The sequence below is a fragment of the Somniosus microcephalus genome, chromosome 11 (assembly GCF_052327205.1).
Source record: "Somniosus microcephalus isolate GS21.2 chromosome 11, FLI_Smic_1.0, whole genome shotgun sequence".
NCBI lineage: Eukaryota > Metazoa > Chordata > Chondrichthyes > Squaliformes > Somniosidae > Somniosus > Somniosus microcephalus.
Window position 1 is genome coordinate 23,266,986 of NC_140997.1, and position 24,021 is coordinate 23,291,006.

Here is a 24,021-nt window from a genome sequence, read left to right on the forward strand (position 1 = left end):
AGGGCGTTCCCATTATGACAGCGCAAAGGCTACAGAGGTGGTCCCTTTTCCTAGGGGCACACCAATATGACATAGAGTACAAAGGAACAAAACAGCATGGGAATGCTGACGGGTTATCGCGCCTACCGTTGCCAACGGTGGAAGAGGCGCCTACAGTGGACCCAGTGGAGATATTCCACTCGACCATAGTGGAATGTCTACCGGTGACAAATTCTACCATTGAAAAGGAAACGCAAAATGACCCGACTCTCTCACGAGTCTACGATTTAACGGTGAAGGGATGGCCAGCACATGGCGAACCACTGTTGCCAGCATTCTCGCAAAGAAGAGAACAGCTGTCAGTGTGCCGAGGAACCTTGATGTGTGGATCCAGAGTGGTGATTCCACCCAAACTCAAGGATAAAGTGCTAAAGGAGCTTCACGAGGGGCATCTGGGTGGAGTGAAAATGAAGAACTTAGCCAGAGCGTTTGTGTGGTGGCCAGGTATCGATGGAGACATCGAAGAAATGACCAAGAGCTGTCTAGGATGCCAGAAGGTCCAAAACGCCCCACCACAAGCCCCTCTACATCCATGGGAGTGGCCCTCATCTCCATGGCAAAGGGTACATATCGACTTTGCTGGTCCATTTATGGACTCAATGTTCTTAATCGCGGTGGATGCACACTCCAAGTGGCCGGAGGTAATAAAGATGTCCTCCACCACCACGGAAAAAACCATCACAGTATTAAGGACCATATTCGCCAGGAATGGGCTGCCTGAACAGATCTGTTCTGATAATGGACCGCAATTTGTATCCAAAGAATTCAGGAAGTTCTTAAAAAACAATGGGGTTAAGCACTACACGTCCGCCCCATACCATCCCGCCACCAATGGATTGGCTGAAAGGTTTGTCCAGACCTTCAAGAAGGCCATAAAGGCCATGGGTAATGAAGACATAAATCTGCAACATAAGGTAGGTAACTTCTTGTTTGCGTACAGGAATGCAACACATGTGGTTACAAACCAAACCCCCGCCATGATGTTTTTCAATGGAAGACTAAGATGCCGGCTGGATTTGGTCAAGCCAAACGTCAGAAGGGACGTAGAGAACCGGCAATTTCAAAGCATGAATGAAAGGCCAACTAGAACCTTCCAGATAGGTCAACCAGTTTTGGCCCGGGACTACCGTACCGAGAAATGGCAGCCTGGAACTATTTGCACACGACTAGGACCGCTGATGTATACCGTGGACATTGGAGAAAGCATAATAAGGCGCCATGCTGACCAGATCATAGAGTCATCCGAAAAAGGACAACCTACACCACAACTCTATACGCCTAGTGATGAAGCAGAGATACCCATAGTATCTACCTCCGATCCGGTGATACTGGAACCAGATGAACCCGACACTAGCATTGAAGCCAAATCGACCTTGCCAAAAGAACCTACTACACCACCGAGGCGTTATCCAGACCGAGTCAGGAAGCCTCCAGAGAGACTGAATTTGTAATTGATTAACTTCAGCAAATGTGTATATTATTGTTCTTGTAAAAATGTTATTTAATGATTACTTAAAATGTTATGTACTATTTATCTAAAAGGGGAGGAATTGTAGTGTATGTACCTTTAAGAGGAACTATGTTTTTGAAGCCCTTGTATACTGTAAATACCAGTAGTGACCACTCGGGTATATAAGCCTGTGTAGCGTCTTGTGTTGTTAGTTCACCTCCAGACTTTGTTCAGTAAACACTTGTTAAATCAACTCCTGCATTCCGTGTCTCCATTAACACACGGATCTAATAAGTTCCACAGTCTCACCACTCTCTGGGTAAAGAAGTTTCTGCTGAATTCTTTATTGGATTTATTAGTGACTATCTTGTATTTATGACCCCTAGTTTTGGACTCCTCCACAAGTGGAAACATCTTTTCTGCTTCTACCCTATCAAATCCCTTCAAAATGTTAAAGGCCTCTATGAGGTCACCTCTCAGTCTTCTCTTTTCTAGAGAAAACACTACCTAATATATTTAGCCCAAACATCAATGTACCAAAGATGTCTTTCCCCTTCCACGTTTTACAGCTTCACATACACAAATATGCCATTTTCTACTTTGCCGCATTCCCCGGGCACCTCAGGGTAGATCTTTAGACAATTACATCACGAATGTGTAGTGGACACGAGCAGAGCTTTGACTTCTGGTCAGTGCAGATTAATGGAGCCTAAATTACTCTCTTTCCCTCCTGTTGAAGGTTCTCTGGTATTTGCTACTGTCTTTTGGAGAGATGAACTGTTTTGAGTTCCAGACACAGCCATGCTACTCTAAACCTCAGTCAATAAGCAATGGGCTTCCTGCGGATGCTTTGGTCTGTATCACAGTGATGCTGTTGCATTAGTGTCATGGCAAAGTCCAGATGCCTGAGATGTGGTCAGTTAGCATATCCTAGTTGGGGCAGCAGGGGGATGGTAGATTTGGCCACCATGTCCTCTGGACTTTGAAGGGAAAGAAATCAGCCACAGTTCCCATTACTCTCCTCATTGATTGCTATGCAGTGACCTTGCTATGAACTATGACATATGTACTTCTTTGGTTGTGAACAGAATCAGGCATGATCTGATGCCCTGCCATGACTGAATAGCCTACTTTCTGGCTAGGCTCACGCATGAAGGTACTGGAGGACCGCTAATGCTCATGCAGCTGTACCCCAGCCAGAGACCTAAGGTCCTGATTACTATCTTGATTATAACTTAGGCGTCGTATTTGATCTGCTGAATTCTTTATTGGATTTATTAGTGACTATCTTGTATTTATGACCCCTAGGCCTAGAAATTCAGTATCACCACGTTTGGGGCGCTACAGCCGGGCATTCGCTAAATTTAGCGCCTGGCGCAGCTTAGCGCCACCTTCGGCGAAATTGAGTTGCATCGCCCCAAGAGGTTACTGCTGCGCTAAAGCAGGCGATGCACGACTATCATAAGGCGCTAAGCTGGCGAGCCGAGGCGCTAACACCGAGGGCGGGCGCAGCGCAGGTGCGGCGAGTTTCTGAATGAAGGCAGACATGCTGGCGCCGGTCAGCTCTTAAAGGGGGAGGGTCGACTTGTTTGGCTGCCATGCCCTACACACTGCAGCCCTGAAGCAAGGCCTGACCATTGCTGGTTCATCAGTTCTACGCCCTGGACCATGGGGAAGCCCGCTATTCTTCCAAATCCTATTGCACGCTTTTGCTGCTTGTCCAGGGTCATGGGGAAGGAGATGTACTGACGTCTCCTTCTGAAAAGGGCATTGTTCACCTGGCGGATGCAGCAATGTACCGCGAACTGGGAGATGTTGGCAATGTCCCCAGTAGCGGATTGGAAGGAGCCGGTGGCATAGAAGTTGAGAGCCACCGTCACCTTCACTGCCACCGACAGAGACGTCCTGCTCCTCAGCTGTGGCTGCAGATCTCTGTGAAGCAGGTGGCAGATCTCAGTGACCACCTCCCTTCTGAATCGCAGCCTCCGAACACACTGCTCCTCAGACATGTTCAGATAGGAGAACTGCTGGCGGTATACCCTGGGTGGGTAAGGCCTCCTGTGCCGACGCCTGTTGGCCTTTCTCTGTCTGGCCATGACTGGCACTCTCTCACGGCGTCTCTGATCCCTTTGAATGCAATGCAGAAAGCCAACGTTTCCACCCATTGCAGCCCCCATTATATGTGGTGACTCAAGGCTATGGCACTGAAAGTTAAATCCAAGTGCAAAGCTCTGGCCTGAAGCCAGAAGTACCTGTGCGAGCGCTGAGTCAAAGCAGAAAGCTCTCTGCCTTTGTCTCTCTCCAAATATCCGTCTCTCACACAGAAGGATTGGCACAAAATGGCTGCCACTTATAATGCAGGAGGAGTCCCCTTTAAATAGCGCCCCCCGCGCCCGCAGCGACTGGGAACCGTTCCCCTCTACCAGTCGCTGGGGGCGCCAGGCGCAAAGAAGAGCGGCGCCACTGAAGTTCCGGTTCGGGGCGCACCAAGGGTGTTGCAGCATGAAATGATGTCACGATCTGCGCGCGCAGCTGAGCGGGCGCTGCGGTTTTGCGCCGCCACTAAACTTGAGTGAAGTTCGCGAGAGGCGCAGATCGTGCCGCGCCCGGGCGCTAGCTGCTTAGCGCCCCACTTCTCCTCCTCCTAAGGCGCTAGCGGCTGGCGCTAACAACTGAATTTCTAGGCCCTAGTTTTGGACTCCTCCACAAGTGGAAACATCTTTTCTGCTTCTACCCTATCAAATCCCTTCAAAATGTTAAAGGCCTCTATGAGGTCACCTAGAGAAAACATTACCTATTGGCCCAGAAATTAGGTTCGGGGGCTTGCCGCGCGTGCAAGCCCCCGATGTGCACTTACCCAGCGCGCCAACAGCTGAAGCCTGGGCCTGCTTGGAATTCCTGTCACTGGCCCGGTTCAGCTGTCGGCACGCTGTGCTTGCCTGATCCAGCGGCGTAGTTAGTTCGATGAGCCGGCTGGGATCAGGTGAGCACTGGGCAGCCAATCAGGGGAGGGAAAACTTCATTCATGAGTTTGATAGTAAGAACTGCCAAACTCATGAAAACTACGGGCGCCCAAAACACTACTTAAATTTTAAATAAAATTTTAAAAAACATCCCACTAATTAAATGAACTATAAATAACTTAAAAAAAACTATTTTAAACAATTAATCAAATTTTTGAAAAAAATAATTTTTTAAGAAATCGGGTCTAAAAATACACTTACCTTACTGTAAAGTCCTTAAAACCAATAAAGCTGTGGAAAAATTGTTATAATTTTAAATAATAGACCTTACCTTAAATAATCAAGTCCTTACGTCTCCTTTTTACATTTCTAAAAAGTTGAGGCCCTTACACACGGGCAAACCTGTCAAAAAGAAGGAAGTTCAACACGTGCGCGCAGGCGTTGGACCTCTGAACCCCTTGGAGGAAATGCCAGTTTCCCGCGCATGCGCTGTGCATGCTGAAATCCGGCACTTCCAACGGGCCCACACGTGAGTACCCCGTCCGTACTCACGCGTTGGGACCAGAATTACTGGCCCAATATATTTATATGCTCTCCATCACCAACACCGCCTACTTCCACCTCTGTAACATCGCCTGTCTCCGCCCCTACCTCAGCTCATCTGTTGCTGAAACCCTCCCCCCCCCCCGACTCGACTAATCCAACGCTCTCCTGGCTGACCTCCGACCTACCGCCCTCCGTAAACTTGAACTTGTATAAAACTCTGCTGTCCAGATCCTAACTTGCTCTGTCCCACTCACCTATCGCTCGTGTGCTTGCTGACCTACATTGGCTCCCGGTCCAGAAACGACTCGATTTAAAAAATTCCTCTATAGTCTCGCCCCTCCTTATTTCTGTAATCTTCTCCAACCCTACAATCCTCCGCGATCACTGCGCTCCTCCAATTCTGGCCTTTGGTGCATCCTTTGCTCCACCATTGGCAGTGATGCCCTCCTTGATCAAACAGCTTGCTAACACTCATTCTCCAGGCTTATACATGAAGAACAACTCTTTGGGTAAGATACAGGAGAAATACTGGTACTGTCAGGAGAGGAGGAAGAAAGCGCCTTTCATGACCTTAGGATGTCCCTTGGTGCTTTACAGCCAATTAAGTACTTTTTGAAGTGTAGTTACTGTTGTAATGTAGGAAATGCGGCAGGCAATTTGTGCGCAGAGAGGCTACACAAACAGCAACACCAGATAATGTTTTTTGTGATGTTGATTGAGGGATAAACATTGGCCAGGACACTGGGGATAACTCCCCTGCTCTTCTTCGAAATAGTGCCATGAGATCTTTTACCTCCACCTGAAAGGGCAGACAGGGCCTCAGTTTAACGTCTCATCCGAAAGACCTCCAACTGTGCATCACTTCCTCAGTACTACACTGAAGCGCCAGCCTGGATTAGGTGCTCAAGTCTCTGGAGTGGAACTATGAACCTACAACCTTCTGACTCAGGGGCGAGAGTGCTACCCACTGAGCCGCAGCTGACACTGTGGAAATTTGGGATGGGGAGCCTTAGATTTCCAAAAGGCTAATACTGTAAATGCTTTGGTAATGTTGAAACCCTTTCAAAGATTGGTTGAGGTCACCTAACTCAGCTCAGACCAGGGATCGAACCTGGGACATTCCTGATCTGTGTGACAGGCTTGCCTATTTTTCGTACAAAATCTTGGTTGTACGTTTAAGGCTTGTGGTTAGCTTGTGATTTGCTTTACAGCTTAGATGTTCCATTATGTCACTGCGGAGAATCACATAATGTGATAATGATGAATATGGTATGGGTGTGTTTTCACATCTATGCAATGTATGTGTGAGTGTATGTGTGCAAAATAACGTAATTTCACACTTAATGGATGTAGCGTTGGGAAAAAAGATGATCAAGGTTAAATTTTGGAGACTATACCGTCAGAAAAATTATACGTGAACTGTTGAGCTGCAGAATATGCAAAGCATTGAAGCACTAACATGTGAATGAGCAGCTAGACTGCATGTTTAAACCACTTCCACTGTCTAGAACAAGGTCATGTGAAAGTCATACATATTTTACCATAAACTAGCAGAGCAAATGAGCCGATGGGAAATTGTAGAAAACCGAAAGTGTATACTGTATTTCAAATGCTACAAAACAAATTCAATCATCAGAGGGATAACTTAATTGAAAGCAAAGGCGCATTTCAATTACTATTTATATTTACTTTCAATGTCATTTACTTAGAACCTGCGCACTGACTGAACAAATTTTGAGTATTGGTGTTAGTACAAAACTGCAACAAAACAGTGAGTCTCGTAAACGTTAAACACGTTAGATCACTGTATAGGAGATTTCTAATAACATGTTACACTAAGATTAAAAAAGCCTAATAGAAAATGCAAATTGTAAATAGGAGGCACGATAAAATGTTAAGGTATGCGTTTCCATGAGGGTTTAACATTTTGACCTGGTCCTCAGCCATAAGAGGATATTGTGAGCTTGTCTGTGCTGAACTTTACATTACTACAGGATATGAGTTTCTGGTTCAAAGAACTTCTGGTTCTTTGATGGTATTGATTGGCTGATGTACTTCACACCACTGCCTCTTTAAAAAAAAACACAACTTAAGAAAAGTCCATATAAAGAAAGATTTTCACCAGTGTCTCTGGTTCATATCCTGTGCTCATCCCCTTCCATGTTAGGACTTGAGGACCAATTAGCTGAAATTCCTGAGAAATATGAAGCCATTTTGCATGACTTCAAAAGATAGCCAGATTCATTTTGTTGATTTTATATTTAAATTATTTTCTCTTCTTTTTAAAGATGCAACCAACCCCCTCACCATTCCCCCTCACCCTCCCCCCCCCGCTACACATTTAGGTAGGTTGGAAACTTCCTGCTACTTTTCTACCAGTGCTGCTGTGTTTCTGACCATTGGCAATCAATAATCAAAGTAGTCTAAATCCAGTGCAAACACGGTGGATCTATACGAACAGGATTAACAGATACCACGTGGTCCATGTGATCTCCTGGACTGGTTTTGATTGCCTGAGGGGGATTTCCAGAGTAATTTTCCCCCTGAACCTGGGTTTTTCTGTGATTTTTTTTTGCCTCTCCCAGGAGATTACATGGGTGCGGGGGGGTGGTAGGAAGTGTCTGGTCATGATGCCCCAGCCATTATGAGTGTGGGGCAGGCTCGATGGACCAACTGACCTTTCCTGCCCATCATTTTCGTAGGATTGTAAAAATTGTCTCCCTCGCCCACTGCTAGACAACGTGGTTATTTTTTTTCCCCAAATTGTACAAGCGTGCAAATGCCTAGTTTTCACTCTCCTGAGGCTGCCATGTTGGAGTCACCACAAGTGCGAGGGAGATTTTCAACTGTTTCTCGCCTGAAAAACATGGCAACCTGCAGAGAGAAAAAATCTGGTGGAGACCTTGTGCACCCATTAACCCACCTGAATCAGTTTTCAGGCAGCTTCGTAACTGGCTGCCCAGCACTCCCAGCCAAAACAGGCGAGAGACTGTTTAAATATGCAAATCGGGGTCCTACGCGATTGCAATTTTCGTGGAGCGTGCCAGTCCCACTTTCTCCAGAGACCGAACCTATGGTATTTAAAGGAACCGCTGGAGGCCTCTCCAGAAAGGTATGTGGTGTTTTTTTTTTAGACTTTTGGCAGGAGGAGCTGGCGTGCTCCAGGACCCACAAAAATCTTCGGGTCCCCTGCTGACTCGTTCTTGTGCCACCCCCCGGCAACCTGCTGGCCAGTTGCGTACAGCCGGCCAATTTTCCACCGTAGGAAGCTGGCAGTCTGCAGCAAAATGCCCCTTTTGGCGCTGCAGCTTGCTAGAAAAACGCTAATGAGGCAGGAAGCTGAAAACGGTTCGGGACTCCCGATTGCCGCTTTGGGCGGGCACCACGGGCACACGGCCAACATCGCGCCCCAACAGGTTATCTCCCCTTAGACGTTTGGCACTGAATCTCAATGCAAAAGTGATGGTAACATTTGTGTTTCTGTTTGGAAAAGAACAGGGACCAAACAATGCAAAAACAAAAATAATAAAAACAGAAATGGCTGGAAATGCACAGCAGGTCAGTCAGCATCTGTAAAGAGAAGAGACAGGTTATCACCTTTTGGATGGTCACCCTTCATCCTAAAATACTTTACTCCAAAATGCGTGACTCGCACACGGTCTCCTTTTATTGAAGCGCTGTGACTGTTATATCGGAAAAGAAAAGTGAAATGGTCCATCAATGCTCAGAGTTTTATGTAGGTAAAGGTGGCAGCCATTCACTTACACAAGCAGCCATCAATCGGTTTTTCGGTGGTCTTGCTTGAGGGAGGAAGGTTGGGCAGGACAATGGAAGAACTCCCTGTTCTCCTCTGAAATGTGAGATCTTTAACATCCAGAGAAACAGGCAGATGGGAACTTGGTTTAATATCTCATCACAATACAGCTCTCCCTCGTACAGGGCTGAGTGTCAGCCTAGATTACGTGTTCAAGTGTGGGGCGAGCTAGTCAGTCACTTCTTATTGTACATCATAGTAACTATATAATTGATTGTTGTGACTGGAATTCCCCTCACATGCCAGTAATGCCGACCATGAAAGTATGGCATTTAATGTTGTTTATGTGAGAGGTTGCAGGAATTACCCAAATGTCTGAACAAGAAAAACTAATAACAGAGATAATGAACACTACAGTAATATTGGGTTTCCTGACCTTTTGTTGGAATTCCCAAATCTACCCCTAAGTGGCTGATCAAATTAAACAATAAAATAGCATTTGAAAGTATGACTGGGCATGCAATTGTAAAAGACATACAATATATACATTGCAGGAATCTTATCACATTACAGAATAAAATTGCCATTGTAATAATAACAAAGGTTTGAATTTAGAAGTTTATTCTTCTTTCCCCTCTTTTTATTTGTTCACAGATGTGGGCGTCGCTGGCAAGGCCAGCATTTATTGCCCATCCCTAATTGCCCTTGAGAAGGTGGTGGTGGGCCGCCTTCTTGAACCGCTGCAGTCCATGATACTTCTTTGTAGTGGCTTGGTACAACTGGGTGGCCTGCTAGGCCAGAGGGCAGTTAAGAGTCTAGTCCAGAAACAGAACCACTATGCTGCCGTACCCCTTGCTGTTAGCTGTTAGTTTTTTTTCTTTCCTGAATGCAAGAATGACCTACTTTCATGTGTATGAAGAAGTGTGTAAAACAAAAGTACAGGTGAAATCTCTACACCGAGTGCTTGAACAGGAGAGGCACTTTTAAGTTAAAAAGTTAGAGCATATCTGCACGATGTGCTGCAATGCTGTTTCCTTATCATTGCTTTATCAATAGGTTTTCAGAGCATAGATCACTGTGTTGCAATGTGTGTGTCACTGGCACAGTTCAGGGTATAACAAGTGACCCATCCTTTGGACGTCAGGCACAGAGCTACAACAATGGATATTTACGACGTCCAAGGTAACAATGTCAACACTCTGTGGCGAATGTCATCAGAACAATCTGTTTCCAAACTTGTGTAGACATTTACCCTTTGACAGACCAGCAACATTACATGAATAACTAGAAAGAAAGAAAGACTTGCATTTATATTGCTCCTACTTCTTGTGTTCTAATTATGTGTTAGATTTCAGGAGATGGTTCTATTCCTGTTCCTGGCTGGGGTGGAGATCACCTTTTACAGAAGGTAAGTACTGTAGAAAATATAGGGACAGAGTGATCTCCTGGACGAGTTTCGATCGCCTAGATGGGTCGGAGAGGAATTTCCCAGATTTTTTCTCCCAAATTGGCCATTGGGTTTTTTATCTGGTTTTTCGCCTCTCCCAAGCGATCACATGGGTTTGGGTGGGATGTAGAGTGATAGTAGATTTGAGGTTAGGATCAGATCAGCCATGATCTTATTGAATGGTGGAGCAGGCTCGAGGGGCCGATTGGCCTACTCCTGCTCCTATTTCTTATGTTCACAACCACTGGACGTCTCAAAGCGTTTTACAGCCAATGAAGTACTTTTGGAGTGTAGTCTCGGTTGTAGCTAAGAGGAAATATGCTCCACCTACCAACTGGTTTTCAACTGAGGCAGCTCGAGACTCAAATTTACAACCATCTGCTTCCAATGAGAGTGCTTATATAACAATGCAGCCAGTTGCTCCAATGCCTTTTCTGATTATACGATTACCACACACCATGCAGGGAAGTCAATCGTATTCTAAACATTAGTGATTTGCTGAGATCTGAATAGTGGAAAAAATATTGCCCTTCCTTGTTCAGGAGATCTGTTGCATTTCTTCTTGTACTGGGGCCTTGTGACAGTTGAGCTGTACCTTAAGTTGCAGTAATGACAGAGCTGGATTTGTGGCATGTGTGTTGCTCACAAGTAACAGACCGCCCACCACACAACAAAAATGGAACATCTCAAGCAGCTGCTAGGCATGTGCAACCTCTTAAAGGGGTTTATCATATTTTCCATCTCCATTTCTTCTTGTGCTGGTCGGTGAACCAGGCTGGACGGAGGGGTTGGGGTTGCCCCCAGGTTTTCTGATGCCTCCCTGATGGTGCTGCTGGCAGAGGTCAGAGACAGGAGGGAAGTGGGAAGAAGATGTCTTACAGCCTCTTTTTTAAAAAAAAGCATGGTTAGAGGTGGGAGAGGATGTTAGTAACAGGAGCATCAATCACTCCAAGGACCTGGATCCAGTGTAGGAAGAGGCTCAGTGACCTCACTAGATCAGCAAAGGTGATTACAGCTCCTCCTTTCCCCATTTCTTGCATTGCAACTTGTCAGTCCCTCCCCTCCATCCTTCAGCATTCAGAGCAGTTATCACCCCTGCATCACATTCCTCACCACCAATCACAAGAGCACACTGTGCCACCTCTCGTGCTCACGCCTAACACACAGTCACTTCCTGCTTGCTGCCTTCACTGCTTCCACTCACGGTATGCTCTTCTCGTCTGCTCTCAACTGCTGAAACTGCACCTCCTCTCAATACGCCTTCCTCAATTCACACTCAAGCCACTTACTTCCCACTGAAGACATCGCCGTTCTCCTAGCATCTTGTTTCTTTTCCCTCTCAACTTACGCACTGCACGCAGAAGTCCTACATGTAAACTTACCTTCTCTGTAGCCACTCAGAACTCTCTCCTAACCCTTGTGGAGGAGAAGACAGCGCACAACACGAGGAAGAGCCGGCACCGTGGTCCTCATCCAGGTGGAGCAGGCGGTGATCGAAATAAGTGGGACTTCCAGAACTGGCAGCAGTAGATGTGGAGAGGCTTGTCAGAGCAGAGTGGCTGCTCTTCACTTGTTCCCCTTCATGAACCACAAACAATTACAGCTTCAGCCAACTTCAGAACTCAACCACTATGGTCAAGCCTGTCATGTGCAAATGTACAGCCTCTCACTTCCATCCTAACTCTTGTCCCTTTCCTCTAGCTCCTTCTCAGCAGCACCAACCTCCTGAAGAAGCTCCTGAAGAGGACAACTCGGGTGAGGACATCCCTCTTGAGGAAGTACTGTCATGCGCTCCATCCCTCCCAAGCACCAGGACGGAGATTCCCGCCCCAGGCTCCCTGCAGCGGGAGCCTCAGCCGCCTGGAAAGTCCACTTGGTTGAAATAGCGCTGGACGGGAACTGAGCGGCATTGGTGCGGTAACTTGTCCAATTCTAACCCCTCGCACGCCCCGTTCGTGACGGGGGTGGCTTAAAATTTCCCCCTGATGTCTATAGTACCTATGATCATACAAAAGCAAAATACTGCAGATGCTGGAAATCTGAAATAAAAACAGAAAATGCTGGAAATACTCAGCAGGTTAGGCAGCATCTGTAGAGAGAGAAACAGTTAACGTTTCAGGTCAATGACCCTTCGAAGGGATGCTGCCTGACCTGCTGAGTATTTCCAGCATTTTCTGTTTTTATTTTAGTACCTATGATCAACTGGATTAAGTAGCAGAGACCAACACAATACTTTATATGAAGGTCCTCAAATCTCAAAGGCACAGAAGAGACTTTACAGATCTGACAGTGGGTCATAGACCTGAAACATTAACCTGGCCTTCCCATCTCTACAGATGCTGCTTGAACTGCCGAGCATTTACAGCCATACTGTGCCAATCAAGCTGGCTATTCTCATTCACAACTGCCTTTGTGATCACAAGTATACTGCAATTTAATTTTAGCACTTTAAACACTAAAGTGCCTGAAATTCGGATGTAAGTATATATGTACAGTTCCCTATTTTCTTTCCCATCCACAATATCCTGTTAAATTGGGAGAGGTGGGATGTCCCAGCTCACATACATCTCTACAGATCAACTCACTTCCTCGCTCAATAAACTTAAGTATGTGGGAAGGGAAGATGGCCCATCCCACTTTTTCAAGGGTTCCCTCAGTTGACACTGGTAAAGTTTGACTTTTATGGGATATAGTAGTTAGAATGTGAGTCAACACTGGGATTTGAACTTAGGTGCTCTAGGCCGGAATCTAGAGTTATAACTATTAGATTGTCGCAACAGTTAAAAAATACTTAGCAGTTGCCAGTTCACAAGGTGAATGGTCGTTTAAGTAATCCTGATACTATTTCAGGAGAACAAACTACAATGATTAAAAAAAAAGACAAATATTAGTACCTATGTTAACAATGATAAATGGGAAAAGGACTTGTGAATACCCCGACTATGTTGTGATGAGGCTGTGAACAGCTGGCTGAGGGTGTTCTCAGATGTTTCTGACTACACCTCAGTTGAAAATTGAGGACTCCTGCTGACCAGATAGATGGCTGACTAGTAAATGGTATAACTGACCACAAACAAAATACTTTTATTATGTGTTTTTATTTAATGTTTTATCTTTTCTCTACTAACCTTCTGAAGTTCCTGTTTTGCAACAGGGCAAGGAACGAGTTAACAGGGATTTTCAGTACTCTGCAATACAGAAAGTAGAAGTGTCTTCTTAGAATTGTTTCATCAGGAATTATAAATAACAGAACATAAAATACATAATGTTGAAGTTAGACAGTGGATTAATCTTATCAAATGACTTGACTACAAACTATTCTAAAGCCAATGATGTTAGCAGTGTGAACTATGTGCAATATTTTATTATGCATTACCGGATTCTCATTTCAGTTAACATCCATGTTTTACAGTAAATCCAGCCTGATTGCTCAGTTCTACATGTGTGGTGAAAAGATCCATAATGTGGAATCACAGAACTGTGCTGTACAGAAAGAGACTATTTGGCCCATCACGCCTGCAATAGCTGAAAGAACTATGCATTTAGTTCCATTCCCTGCCCTTTCTCCAGGATCCCTTTTCCATTGTTCCCCCCCACCCCCTTCTATTTGAAATATTTATTCACTGCCCTTTTAAAAGCTATTATGCATTCTGCTTCCACCTATTGATATGCGTGTGTTTTAAATAGCACAAGACAGTGCATTAAAACACTTCATCGGAGAAGATTTAGAAGAAAAAAATCCCAGTCATTTCCAATGTATGTGCATGGGGGTGGGGAAAGGAGGGGATGCTGTCACGGTGCGGCGGGCTGCTTTTTGAACATTGCAAGCCAGGCAGCCATGAAGTGGTGAAATGTGAGAAGTCACACAACACCAGGTTATAGTCCCAACAGCTTTATTTGAAAATCACAAGCATTCGGAGTGCTGCTCCTTCGTCACTTCACCTGATGAAGAAGCAGCGCTCCGAAAGCTTGTGATTTCAAATAAAGCTGTTGGGACTGTAACCTGGTGTTGTGTGACTTCTCACATTTGTCCCACCCCAGTCCAACACCGGCATCTCCACACCATGAAGTGGTGAGTGAGTGAAGTTAGGCTTGGAATGGTTACTAGTGGGGATGGGGAGGGGGGGGGAGGTTTCGCTGGAGAGAGAGGGAGAGGAGGATGGGGGGGGGGGGGGGGGTAGTGACGCTCGGCCAATGGGAGCGGAGTTTTCCCAAACCTTCCCTTATATGGTGACAGAGCGGAGTGGGCGGGGCGGGCGCGCGGTATAAGACGGGCGGGCGCGCCGGCTCGAGGCACTCTCAGGCTTTTTGAACTCCACCGGCTCAGCGCGAGACCAGGCTTTGCACCTGCCGAAGGAAACTAACGGTAAGAAATTATAGACCGATTTTAAACACTCCTCACTCCCTCAACATTAACCTTTCCCAAAATAAATCACTCCAATCACTACTACTTCAAAAAAAAAGAGAACCGAAATTATTAACGGTATCGTGGATCTGACCGTAATTAAATCTGAGGTGGGGTTCTTTTAAAATCCAACTGCTTAGGATAAGGGTTTTCTCTATTTAAAAATAGGATAAATGTTTTGAGTCTTAGTTTTATTTTTGTACGGGGCGACGGTTAATCGGGCTTTGTGGTATCTGGCGGCTCTGGATGATGATTTTAAAAAATGGTTTTTTTTTTGAGTATTGTTGACCGATGAGGGAGAAAAAACTAATCGATGCGGGGGGGAAATTGAAGTAAAAACCATCGTGGCTTTAAAAAAAAATGTAGGTTGTAAATTTTGATCAGTCGAGCCGAAACGTGGTGGCTGGGCGGGCGGTTGGAAATCACCCGGGTGGGGAGAGATTTAAAAAAAAAACAAAATAATTCTTGGAAGTAAAATCGGGAGGAGTTGGGATACGCCGGGTGTTGGCTCTCGGGAGCGGCGTTTGCCGGGTTCGGGTGTGACCGTGGCGGTAACTTTCCGGCCTGGTTTAGCCGGCTGGGTGAGTGCGGCGTGTGTGTGGAGATGCTCTATGGCCGCCCCTCGCTCCTTTTCTCTTGCTGCCCCTCACCTGTTTGCCTGCGCTCGGATATCGGCCCGTGTGTGGTGAAGGTTTTGGGAGAAGGGGAGCAGCCGCCTCTCCTGAGGTGAAGCGGGGGGGGGGGAAGGAGAGAAGGGGAGCAGCCGCCTCTCCTGAGGGGGGGGGGGGTTCTCCTTTAGGGCGTGGTCCCGCCAACCATAGGCTGAGGGGCGAGACTTTGTCGCACTCCTCAATCGGGGTGGAAGGTGTTTAGCCATCCCCTGACCTGTCGAATAGCGGCGTCGAATTCTTTAAGTCGCTACCTTTTTTAAAATGTGATGGTGTAGTATATAGATATAATAATAATATATATGGTGGAGGTTTCGGTCCAGCCGCTCGGCTCTCCTGTCCGCCTCATGCTGCTGCTCTTCTCTCCACAAACTCGCCCGCCGCCATTACAAGATGGCGGCCGGTCGCCGCGCACGCGCGCAGCCCGCTCCGCCGCGGGCGGGGACTACAAATCCCGGCATGCACCGCGCCCCCGGCCGTTTAACGGGACGGCTGATGGTGGGGGAGGGGTTAATCTGTGAACTTGTACCTAACTATCTAAAGCTATTCTTTATCCACTGGTTCTGGGATGCTGACACTTTTTTTTACATTACAGTTTAAGCATAGGCTCCTTTTTTTTGTTCTAAGTCTTCCCATCGGCAGCATAGGAAGTATGCGTAGTACACTTTTTTGTATGTGGGAGCCTTAGGAATTCGCTAGTTTCTGGTGTGGTTTTTTAAGGGAGTGGCCGCCGGTCTTGAGTTGCGGTCCATTGATGAGTCGCAGGACCTGGCCGGGTGCCACCACACCACACTGCTTGCTGTGAGCTGCACAAGCCATTGCCTTTTATGGTAATGCCAGAGTCGCTCCGGGTTTCTTTGTCTGAGCGCTGCTGTGGCACCAGCGCCCTCTTCTGTTTATGCCGCTGCACGGCAGCAGGATGTGAAGAGGGAGCATGTGGGCAGGAAGGAGGAGCTGGTACAGTCTTAACAAGCACAGGAAACTTGAAGACACTCAGATCTGTAACAGAACAGCAGACTAGTTTTTTTTATTCAATGAGGGATACTTGTGCATCAATATTAGAATAGCTAATAATTTCACTTAATTTTGTGTAGTGTTTTGAGATATATTTCCCTTTTTTCTTGCAACTTTTTCAGGTAATATACAGCCATGGATGATGAAATTGCAGCACTGGTGGTTGACAATGGCTCTGGTATGTGCAAGGCTGGTTTTGCTGGAGATGATGCCCCACGTGCTGTCTTCCCTTCCATTGTTGGTCGCCCAAGACATCAGGTATGGACTGTCTGCTTGCATTCTAGGACACTTTTTTTTTTTTTTTTTTTTTTTTTGCTAATGACTGGATATTAAATTGTGCTGTAATCTTCAGGGTGTGATGGTTGGTATGGGACAGAAAGACAGCTACGTTGGTGATGAAGCCCAGAGCAAAAGAGGTATCCTGACCCTGAAATACCCCATTGAGCATGGTATTGTCACCAACTGGGATGACATGGAGAAGATCTGGCATCACACTTTCTACAATGAACTGAGAGTTGCCCCTGAAGAACACCCAGTCCTGCTCACAGAAGCCCCCCTGAACCCCAAAGCCAACAGAGAAAAGATGACACAGGTATTAAAGCTGACTGACCACATCAAATTACCTTGTCACCCTCAAATCTTTTCTGTCTGTAAACTGTCTTCCTTCATTCTTTCCTATCCTCATTCACAGGGATTCTTTCAAAGATGACATTCTTTCCTGGAAATTACAAGGTTTCATTTGCTTTCTCAACTTTGTTTGAGTTCTATTAACTTACTGATGCATGTTTTGTGTGCTGTTCTAATCTTCAATTCTGTCCTATTTTTGTATTAATGGTTGTATTGCAGGATGAGTTTCAGGGAACTGTAAAACTTTGATCCAAGCTTTCTTTCCAAGAATTGAGGGAGACTCTTGCTAAATAAAGCTATTGTATTAGCTAGCAAGAGTCTGGCCTTGCATTTTTAGATCTGGGACAATGGCTTTGCCATAAAACATTGCATGCTTTTAACTTTTGACTTTGGTTCTGACTTGCCACTTAAAAATTCAAGTTGTAGCATGTAAATGCCTCTACAAATGTTGGCACTAAATATACATGTAATGTCTTGCTTATTGGCTGACCTTTCAGTTATGTGCTTTCAGACAGGATTAATCTTGTGTTTCTCTTACAGATCATGTTTGAGACCTTCAATACCCCTGCCATGTATGTTGCCATCCAGGCTGTGCTGTCCCTGTATGCCTCTGGTAGAACCACTGGTATCGTGATGGACTCTGGTGATGGTGTCACCCACACTGTGCCCATCTACGAAGGTTACGCCCTGCCCCACGCTATTCTGCGTCTGGATTTGGCTGGTCGTGATCTGACAGACTACCTCATGAAGATTCTGACAGAAAGAGGCTACTCTTTCACCACCACAGCTGAGAGAGAAATTGTCCGTGACATCAAGGAGAAGCTCTGCTATGTTGCACTGGACTTTGAACAGGAGATGGCCACTGCTGCTTCCTCCTCCTCCCTGGAGAAGAGCTATGAACTGCCTGATGGGCAGGTGATCACCATTGGCAACGAGCGATTCAGGTGCCCAGAGGCCCTCTTCCAGCCATCTTTCTTGGGTATGTAAACTGCCTACTGCTTTGCTAGCCTTGCTTCACAAAAGCAAATGTTGCTACTAGCAGTTATTGGTCACGGACATAAATAATTGAAGGTACTTGAAATTAGATGATTAAAATTATTTCTGCCAACAGGTATGGAATCCTGTGGAATACATGAGACCACTTTCAACTCCATCATGAAGTGTGATGTAGATATCAGGAAGGACCTGTATGCCAACACTGTCCTGTCTGGTGGTACCACTATGTATCCTGGTATTGCAGACCGTATGCAGAAAGAGATCACAGCTCTGGCTCCAAGCACCATGAAAATCAAGGTAATTTGGGGGGTTTGGATTCTAATCCTGTGTAATAAACCTAGGTGATGAGGCTAAATAGAATAATCATTTTAAATATTCATCTGGCTAAAATTGAACTGATTACTTTTGTGCTCTAAGGCTCATAAATCATGGTTGGCTTACAAAGTACTAATGGCTTTCATTCTATCACAGATTATTGCCCCACCTGAGCGTAAATACTCCGTCTGGATTGGAGGCTCCATCCTGGCTTCCCTGTCCACCTTCCAGCAGATGTGGATTAGCAAACAGGAGTATGATGAGTCTGGACCTTCCATTGTCCACCGCAAATGCTTCTAAACGGACTGTAACTGTCACGATGATCGCGCGAGATGAATTGGCATGGCTTTAGTGCTTGTCTCAGGAATAAAAACTGGAACAGTGAAGGTGTTGGTGGTATTTTTGGCAACAAGCATCCCAGAAGTTCTGCAATGCGTTCAAGGACTGAATTGTACATTTAGTCATTCCAAATATTGATGTAAAGGATTGCATTGTCTAAGGTTATTAAAGCCTCTGTGAAGGCTGCCCAAAAAGTGGGAGCAAATACTTAACCTTGTGTAGTATTGCTTATATGTAAATTATGTAACCGAAAAATGTCCAGTTTTGTACTTTCCGCCTTAAATTTTCGGTCCTTTGATTTTGGTATGCAAAAAGCTTTACCTTTATACAAACACAAGTGAGGTTTACATTCCCTGGGCACAAAATGAACCGTTTAAAACTTGGTGATGCCAGTTTGTGGGACCTACACTGACTAATACAATAAAGTGCACATGTTTAAACGGAAAATTGGATGCTGTGCTGTTTTTTGGGTTGAATTTGAGACAAAATTGTCAAGTAGTACTAATCTGAATTCCTTTCAGATTTTTCTTTTTACATTGAGTAGTCATACAATCCTTGTTCTTGGTTGTACAGTCCCTGGTCTAGATGATTGGGGTGTCCTGTTCACAAGCTGTAGTAATCTAGCATCGCTACCCAATTTATAGTCCACTTCAAATTTTTTGGTGCTTTTTTAAAGCCAGCTCAAGAGCACCATTTGTCTAGTCAAATTGACTGATTTGATTGTCTTAATGAGTGCTAGAGTAGCTGAAAGATGCTGGTGTTAACTAACCATCCATCCAATGTGTTAATGTATGTGTCCACAGTACAATGGTCACTAATTGACTTCAATGCTAATTTGAGTACTTAATAGCAGTGTATTCTATTTCCCCATAAAATTCCAAGTTACTAATGGTCATGAAATCACTAAAGGGCATTGTATTCTCAGTACTGTTAAGAGAAAATAAACAGAACACCAGTATTTGGGTTTCAAAAAGAAATGAACTACAAATAATTGGCATATATGCCCATTTTTCTGCCAAGAGCCTGCTGCTGTATGGTTTTGGTAATTGACAATGAGGGGTTCACAGCAAAGCTAGATCCTGTTTGCCTGTGCATATATTTGAAACGGGCTAGGAATGAAGTCATGATCTAGTTGATTTTCCACACCCCAAAAAAACCTGATAGTGCTGCAGTTCTGAGTTCATCCTGGTTCAACTATTGAGATCCTTCTGATCTGGAGATTACCTGAACCAGTGATGGGAGCTGGACAATTTTCTGCTCAAGGCTGTGACTTCAGTCTTGGTGGCGATTATTAGCAGCCTTTAGGCATAGCTGTACCTTCCATAATCACTCATATTACCCTACATCTACTTTTCAGCATAAACTGGGGCATTAGTGTTCATTTTCCAGTGAAATTTTAGTTTAATGTAATAAAGCTTTCATTTATATAGTGTCTTTCAGGATATCTTGTGTTACAGTACTTTTTGAAGTGTAGTCACGTGAAGTAGGAAAGTGGCAGCTAATTTGTAGACAGCCAGGTCCCACAAACAGCACTGATAACAGCAAGGTCCCACAAACAGCAAGGTGATAACCAGGTCATTTATTTTTAGTGACAGCTGAAAGATAATAGTCAGGACACTGGGAGAAGATCTCTGCGATGGGATATTTTATGTCCGCTTGAGAGGGAGATGGTGCCTCGGTTTAACATCTCATCTGAAAGATAGTACTTCTAACTAGCTGTCTTCAATGCTGCATTGGTGTGTCCGCCTAGGCGACAATGCTACCACTGACCTCAATTACACCAATGTAAATAGGACAATTTTACTATTTAGAACAGCCATTCATTTAAGTTGACAATTTCTAGCTTACAACAAAACACAAGTAGCTGGGATAATTAAGCAATTTTAAGCCACCAATATTGTATTTCTGCACATGCTCAGTGATGTCCTTGTAGTATGGATAACAATTTAAATTGAAAAAAGGGTGGAATGTTCCACCTATCACATAATACCCAAAGTAGTTGGCAGGATATCAGAGTTGTAAAAAAATCATATTAAATCTCCCTTCAAATAAACTGGACTAAGGCCAGATTGTAATGGGCCTGTCCATTGTAACCTTAATCCCCACACTGGGTAGAGCTGGTGTGGGCACATTTCATTGTCTGCATATACCCTTCTCAACCTCCTAAAAAGGCTAAAGTCAATTACATAAATGTTCCTGACATCAAGCTGGAATAACAACTATGATCATGTTGCCAATTTTTATCCCATGTATAAGGGCAACTATTTTCTACATTTCCATGTTCACATAGGGAGGCCACACCACTTGGAGGGTGTGAGTTTAGGTGGGGTAGAGGAACAAAGAGATCTCGGGAGTACAAATCACTAAAAGCTGTGACAGTTGCAAGGCCATAAAAAAAGCAAACCAAGCACTAGGGTTAATTTCTAGAGGTATAGAATTGAAAAGCAGGGAAGTTATGCTAAATAACAACAGAAAATGTTGGAAAAACTCAGCCGGTCAGGCAACATCCGTGGAGAGAAATTTGAGTTGACGTTTCGGGTCGAAACCCTTTCTCAAAACTGGAAAGAAAATAAAATAGATCGAAGGCAGGGCTGCGATCGAACAAAAGGAAAAGAGACAATAAAAGGTATTCGAAACCAGACGAGATGGTAATAGGCCGGTGGAGACAAAAGGCAGCTGAGATTAGGTGCAAAGTGTACTGGCAGGTAAGAGACAGCTGCCAGGTGGGAGAGAGAAAAGGAAAGGGAGGGGTGGGGGGGAAAGGAAGACCCAAAATGGGTGGAAAAAAATTATAAGTAAAAAAGTAATAACATAAGAAATAGGAGCAGGAGTAGGCCAATCGGCCCCTCGAGCCTGCTCCACCATTCAATAAGATCATGGCTGATCTGATCCTAACCTCAAACCTTCTATCGCTCTCCATCCACCCGAACCCATGTGATCTCCCGGGAGAGGCGAAAAACCAGATAAAAGACCCAATAGCCAATTTGGGAGAAAAAAATCTGGGAAATTCCTCTCCGACCCATCTAGGCGATCGAAATTCTTCCAGGAGATCACTGTCCCTATATTTTCTACAGTACTTACCTTCTGTAAAGGCGATTTCCACCCCAGCCAGGAACAGGAATAAAACCATCTCCTGAAATCTAACACAGAATTAGAACACAGTAGGAGCAGAACCAGGCTACACGGCCCCTGGGCCCATTCCACTACCCACAGGGCCATGACCATTCCGAACCTAGACTCATGTCCAATTTCCTGCCCGCTCCCCGTAACCCTTAATTCCCTTCTAGGAAACTATCTATTTCTGTTTTAAATTTATTTAATGATGTAGCTTCCACAGCTTTCTGGGGCAGCAAATTCCACAAACCTACCACCCTCTGAGTGAAGAAGTTTCTCCTCATCTCAGTTTTGAAAGAACAGCCCATTATTCTAAGATTATGCCCCCTAGTTCTAGTTTCACCCATCATTGGGAACATCCTCACCACATCCACCCGATCAAGCCCCTTCACAATCTTATATGTTTCAATAAGATCGCCTCTCATTCTTCTGAACTCCAATGAGTAGAGTCCCAATCTACTCAACCTCTCCTCATATGACCACCCCCTCATCCCCGGGATTAACCGAGTGAACCTTCTTTGTACTGACTCGAGAGCAAGTATGTCTTTTCTTAAGTATGATAGGGGCCGAGGTTATGATCTGAAATTGTTGAACTCGATAATTGAGTCCGGAAGGCTGCAAAGTGCCTAATCGGAAGATGAGGTGCTGTTCCTCGAGTTTACGTTGAGCTTCCGTGGAACAATACAAGAGGCCAAGGATGGTGAGGTCCGAGTGGGAATGGAGCGGTGAATTAAAATGACAGGCGACCGGAAGCTCGGGGTCACCCTTACATACTGAACAGAGGTGTTCCGCAAAGCGGTCACCCAATCTGCGTTTGGTCTCCCCAATGTAGAGGAGACTGCATTGTGAGCAGCGAATACAGTATACTAGATTGCAAGAAGTACAAGTAAATCGCTGTTTCACCTGGAAGGGGTGTTTGGGGCCCTGGACAGTGGGAAGGGGGGAGGTATAGGGGCAGGTGTTACATCTCCTGCGCTTGCACGGGAAGGTGCCAGGGGAAGGGCTGTTTGGGGTGATAGCGGAGTGGACTAGGGTGTCTCGGAGGGAGCGGTCCCTACGGAATGCTGAAAGGGGAGGGGAAGATACGTTTGGTGGTGGGATCACTTTGGAGGTAGCGGAAATGGCGGAGGATGATCCGTTGAATGTGGAGGCTGGTGGGGTGAAAGGTGAGGACAAGGGGAACCCTATCGTGGTTCCGGGAGGGAGGGGCAGGGGTGAGGGCAGAAGTGCGGGAGATAGAACGGACACGGTCGAGGGCCGTGTCAACCACGGTAGAGGGGAATCCTCGGTTGCGGAAAAAGGAAGACATGTCGGAAGTACTGGTGTGGAAGGTGGCATCGTCGGAGCAGATACGGCGGAGACGGAGAAACTGGGAGAATGGAATAAAGTCCTTACAGGAGGCGGGGTGGGAGGAAGTGTAGCCCAGGTAGCTGTGGGAGTCAGTGGGCTTGTAGTGAATATTGGTCGATAACCTATCCCCAGAGATGGAGACGGAGAAGTCGAGGAAGGGAAGGGAAGAGTCAGAGATGGACCATGTGAAGGTGAGGGAAGGGTGGAAATTGGAGGCAAAGTGAATGAAATTGTCTAGTTCGGGGTGAGAGCAGGAAACGGCACCGATACAGTCATCAATGTATCGGAAAAAGAGGTGAGGGAGGGGACCTCAGTAGGACTGGAACAAAGATTGTTCGACATATCCCACGAAAAGGCAGGCATAGCTAGGACCCATGCGGGTACCCATAGCAACACCTTTGATTTGGAGGAAATGAGTGGAGTTAAAGGAGAAGTTGTTCAATGTGAGAACAAGTTCAGCCAGGCGGAGGAGGGTGGTGGTGGATGGGGACTGGCCTCTGTTCAAGGAAGAAGCGGAGCGCCCTCAGGCCATCCTGGTGGGGGGTGGAGGTGTAGAGGGATTGTACGTCCATGGTGAAAAGGAAGCGGTTGGGGCCAGGAAACTGGAAACTGTTAAAGTGGCGGAGGGCGTCCGAAGAGTCGCGGATGTAGGTGGGAAGAGACTGGACAAGGGGAGAAATAGAAAGAGATAAGTTCCGTGGGGCAAGAACAGGCTGAAACGATGGGTCTACCAGGGCAGTCCTGTTTGTGGATCTTGGGAAGGAGGTAGAAGCGGGCTGTGCGGGGTTGGGGAACTATGAGGTTGGTGGCAGCGGGGGGAAGATCTCCAGAGGAGATGAGGTCAGTGACAGTCTTGGAAACGGTGGTTTGATGTTCGGTAGTGGGATCATGGTCCAGGTGGAGGTAGGAGGAGGTGTCGGAGAGTTGGCGTTCAGCTTCCGCTAGGTAGAGGTCAGTTCGCCAAACAACAACAGCACCACCCTTGTCAGTGGGC

At 45.8% G+C, this 24,021-nt stretch overlaps 1 protein-coding gene and 1 long non-coding RNA gene across 3 annotated transcripts in view; one reads left to right on the forward strand and one right to left on the reverse strand.

The window, feature by feature from the left end:
- The window catches only part of LOC147110382 (uncharacterized), a 61,319-nt gene extending 45,271 nt beyond the window's left edge, over positions 1–16,048 (reverse strand). The window contains exons 1-2 of the long non-coding RNA XR_015079908.1: positions 15,255–16,048; positions 13,328–13,387 (exon numbers count right to left, since the gene is read on the reverse strand). This is a non-coding gene — a long non-coding RNA (uncharacterized LOC147110382). The remainder of the gene's footprint in view (positions 1–13,327; positions 13,388–15,254) is intronic.
- actb2 (actin, beta 2) lies at positions 14,461–19,010 on the forward strand. Of its 2 annotated transcripts, XM_086000331.1 has the most exons (6): positions 14,461–14,565; positions 16,409–16,544; positions 16,639–16,878; positions 17,454–17,892; positions 18,025–18,206; positions 18,381–19,010. In XM_086000331.1, the coding sequence occupies exons 2-6, from the start codon at positions 16,422–16,424 to the stop codon at positions 18,522–18,524; spliced, it is 1,128 nt and encodes a 375-aa protein (XP_085856457.1). In that variant the 5' UTR covers positions 14,461–14,565; positions 16,409–16,421; the 3' UTR covers positions 18,525–19,010. The 2 variants fall into 2 exon arrangements, with proteins under 2 accessions (XP_085856457.1, XP_085856458.1); XM_086000332.1 differs by lacking the exons at positions 14,461–14,565; positions 16,409–16,544 and adding an exon at positions 16,978–17,018 and having other exon boundaries at positions 16,794–16,878.
- The last annotated feature ends 5,011 nt before the right edge of the window (positions 19,011–24,021 follow it).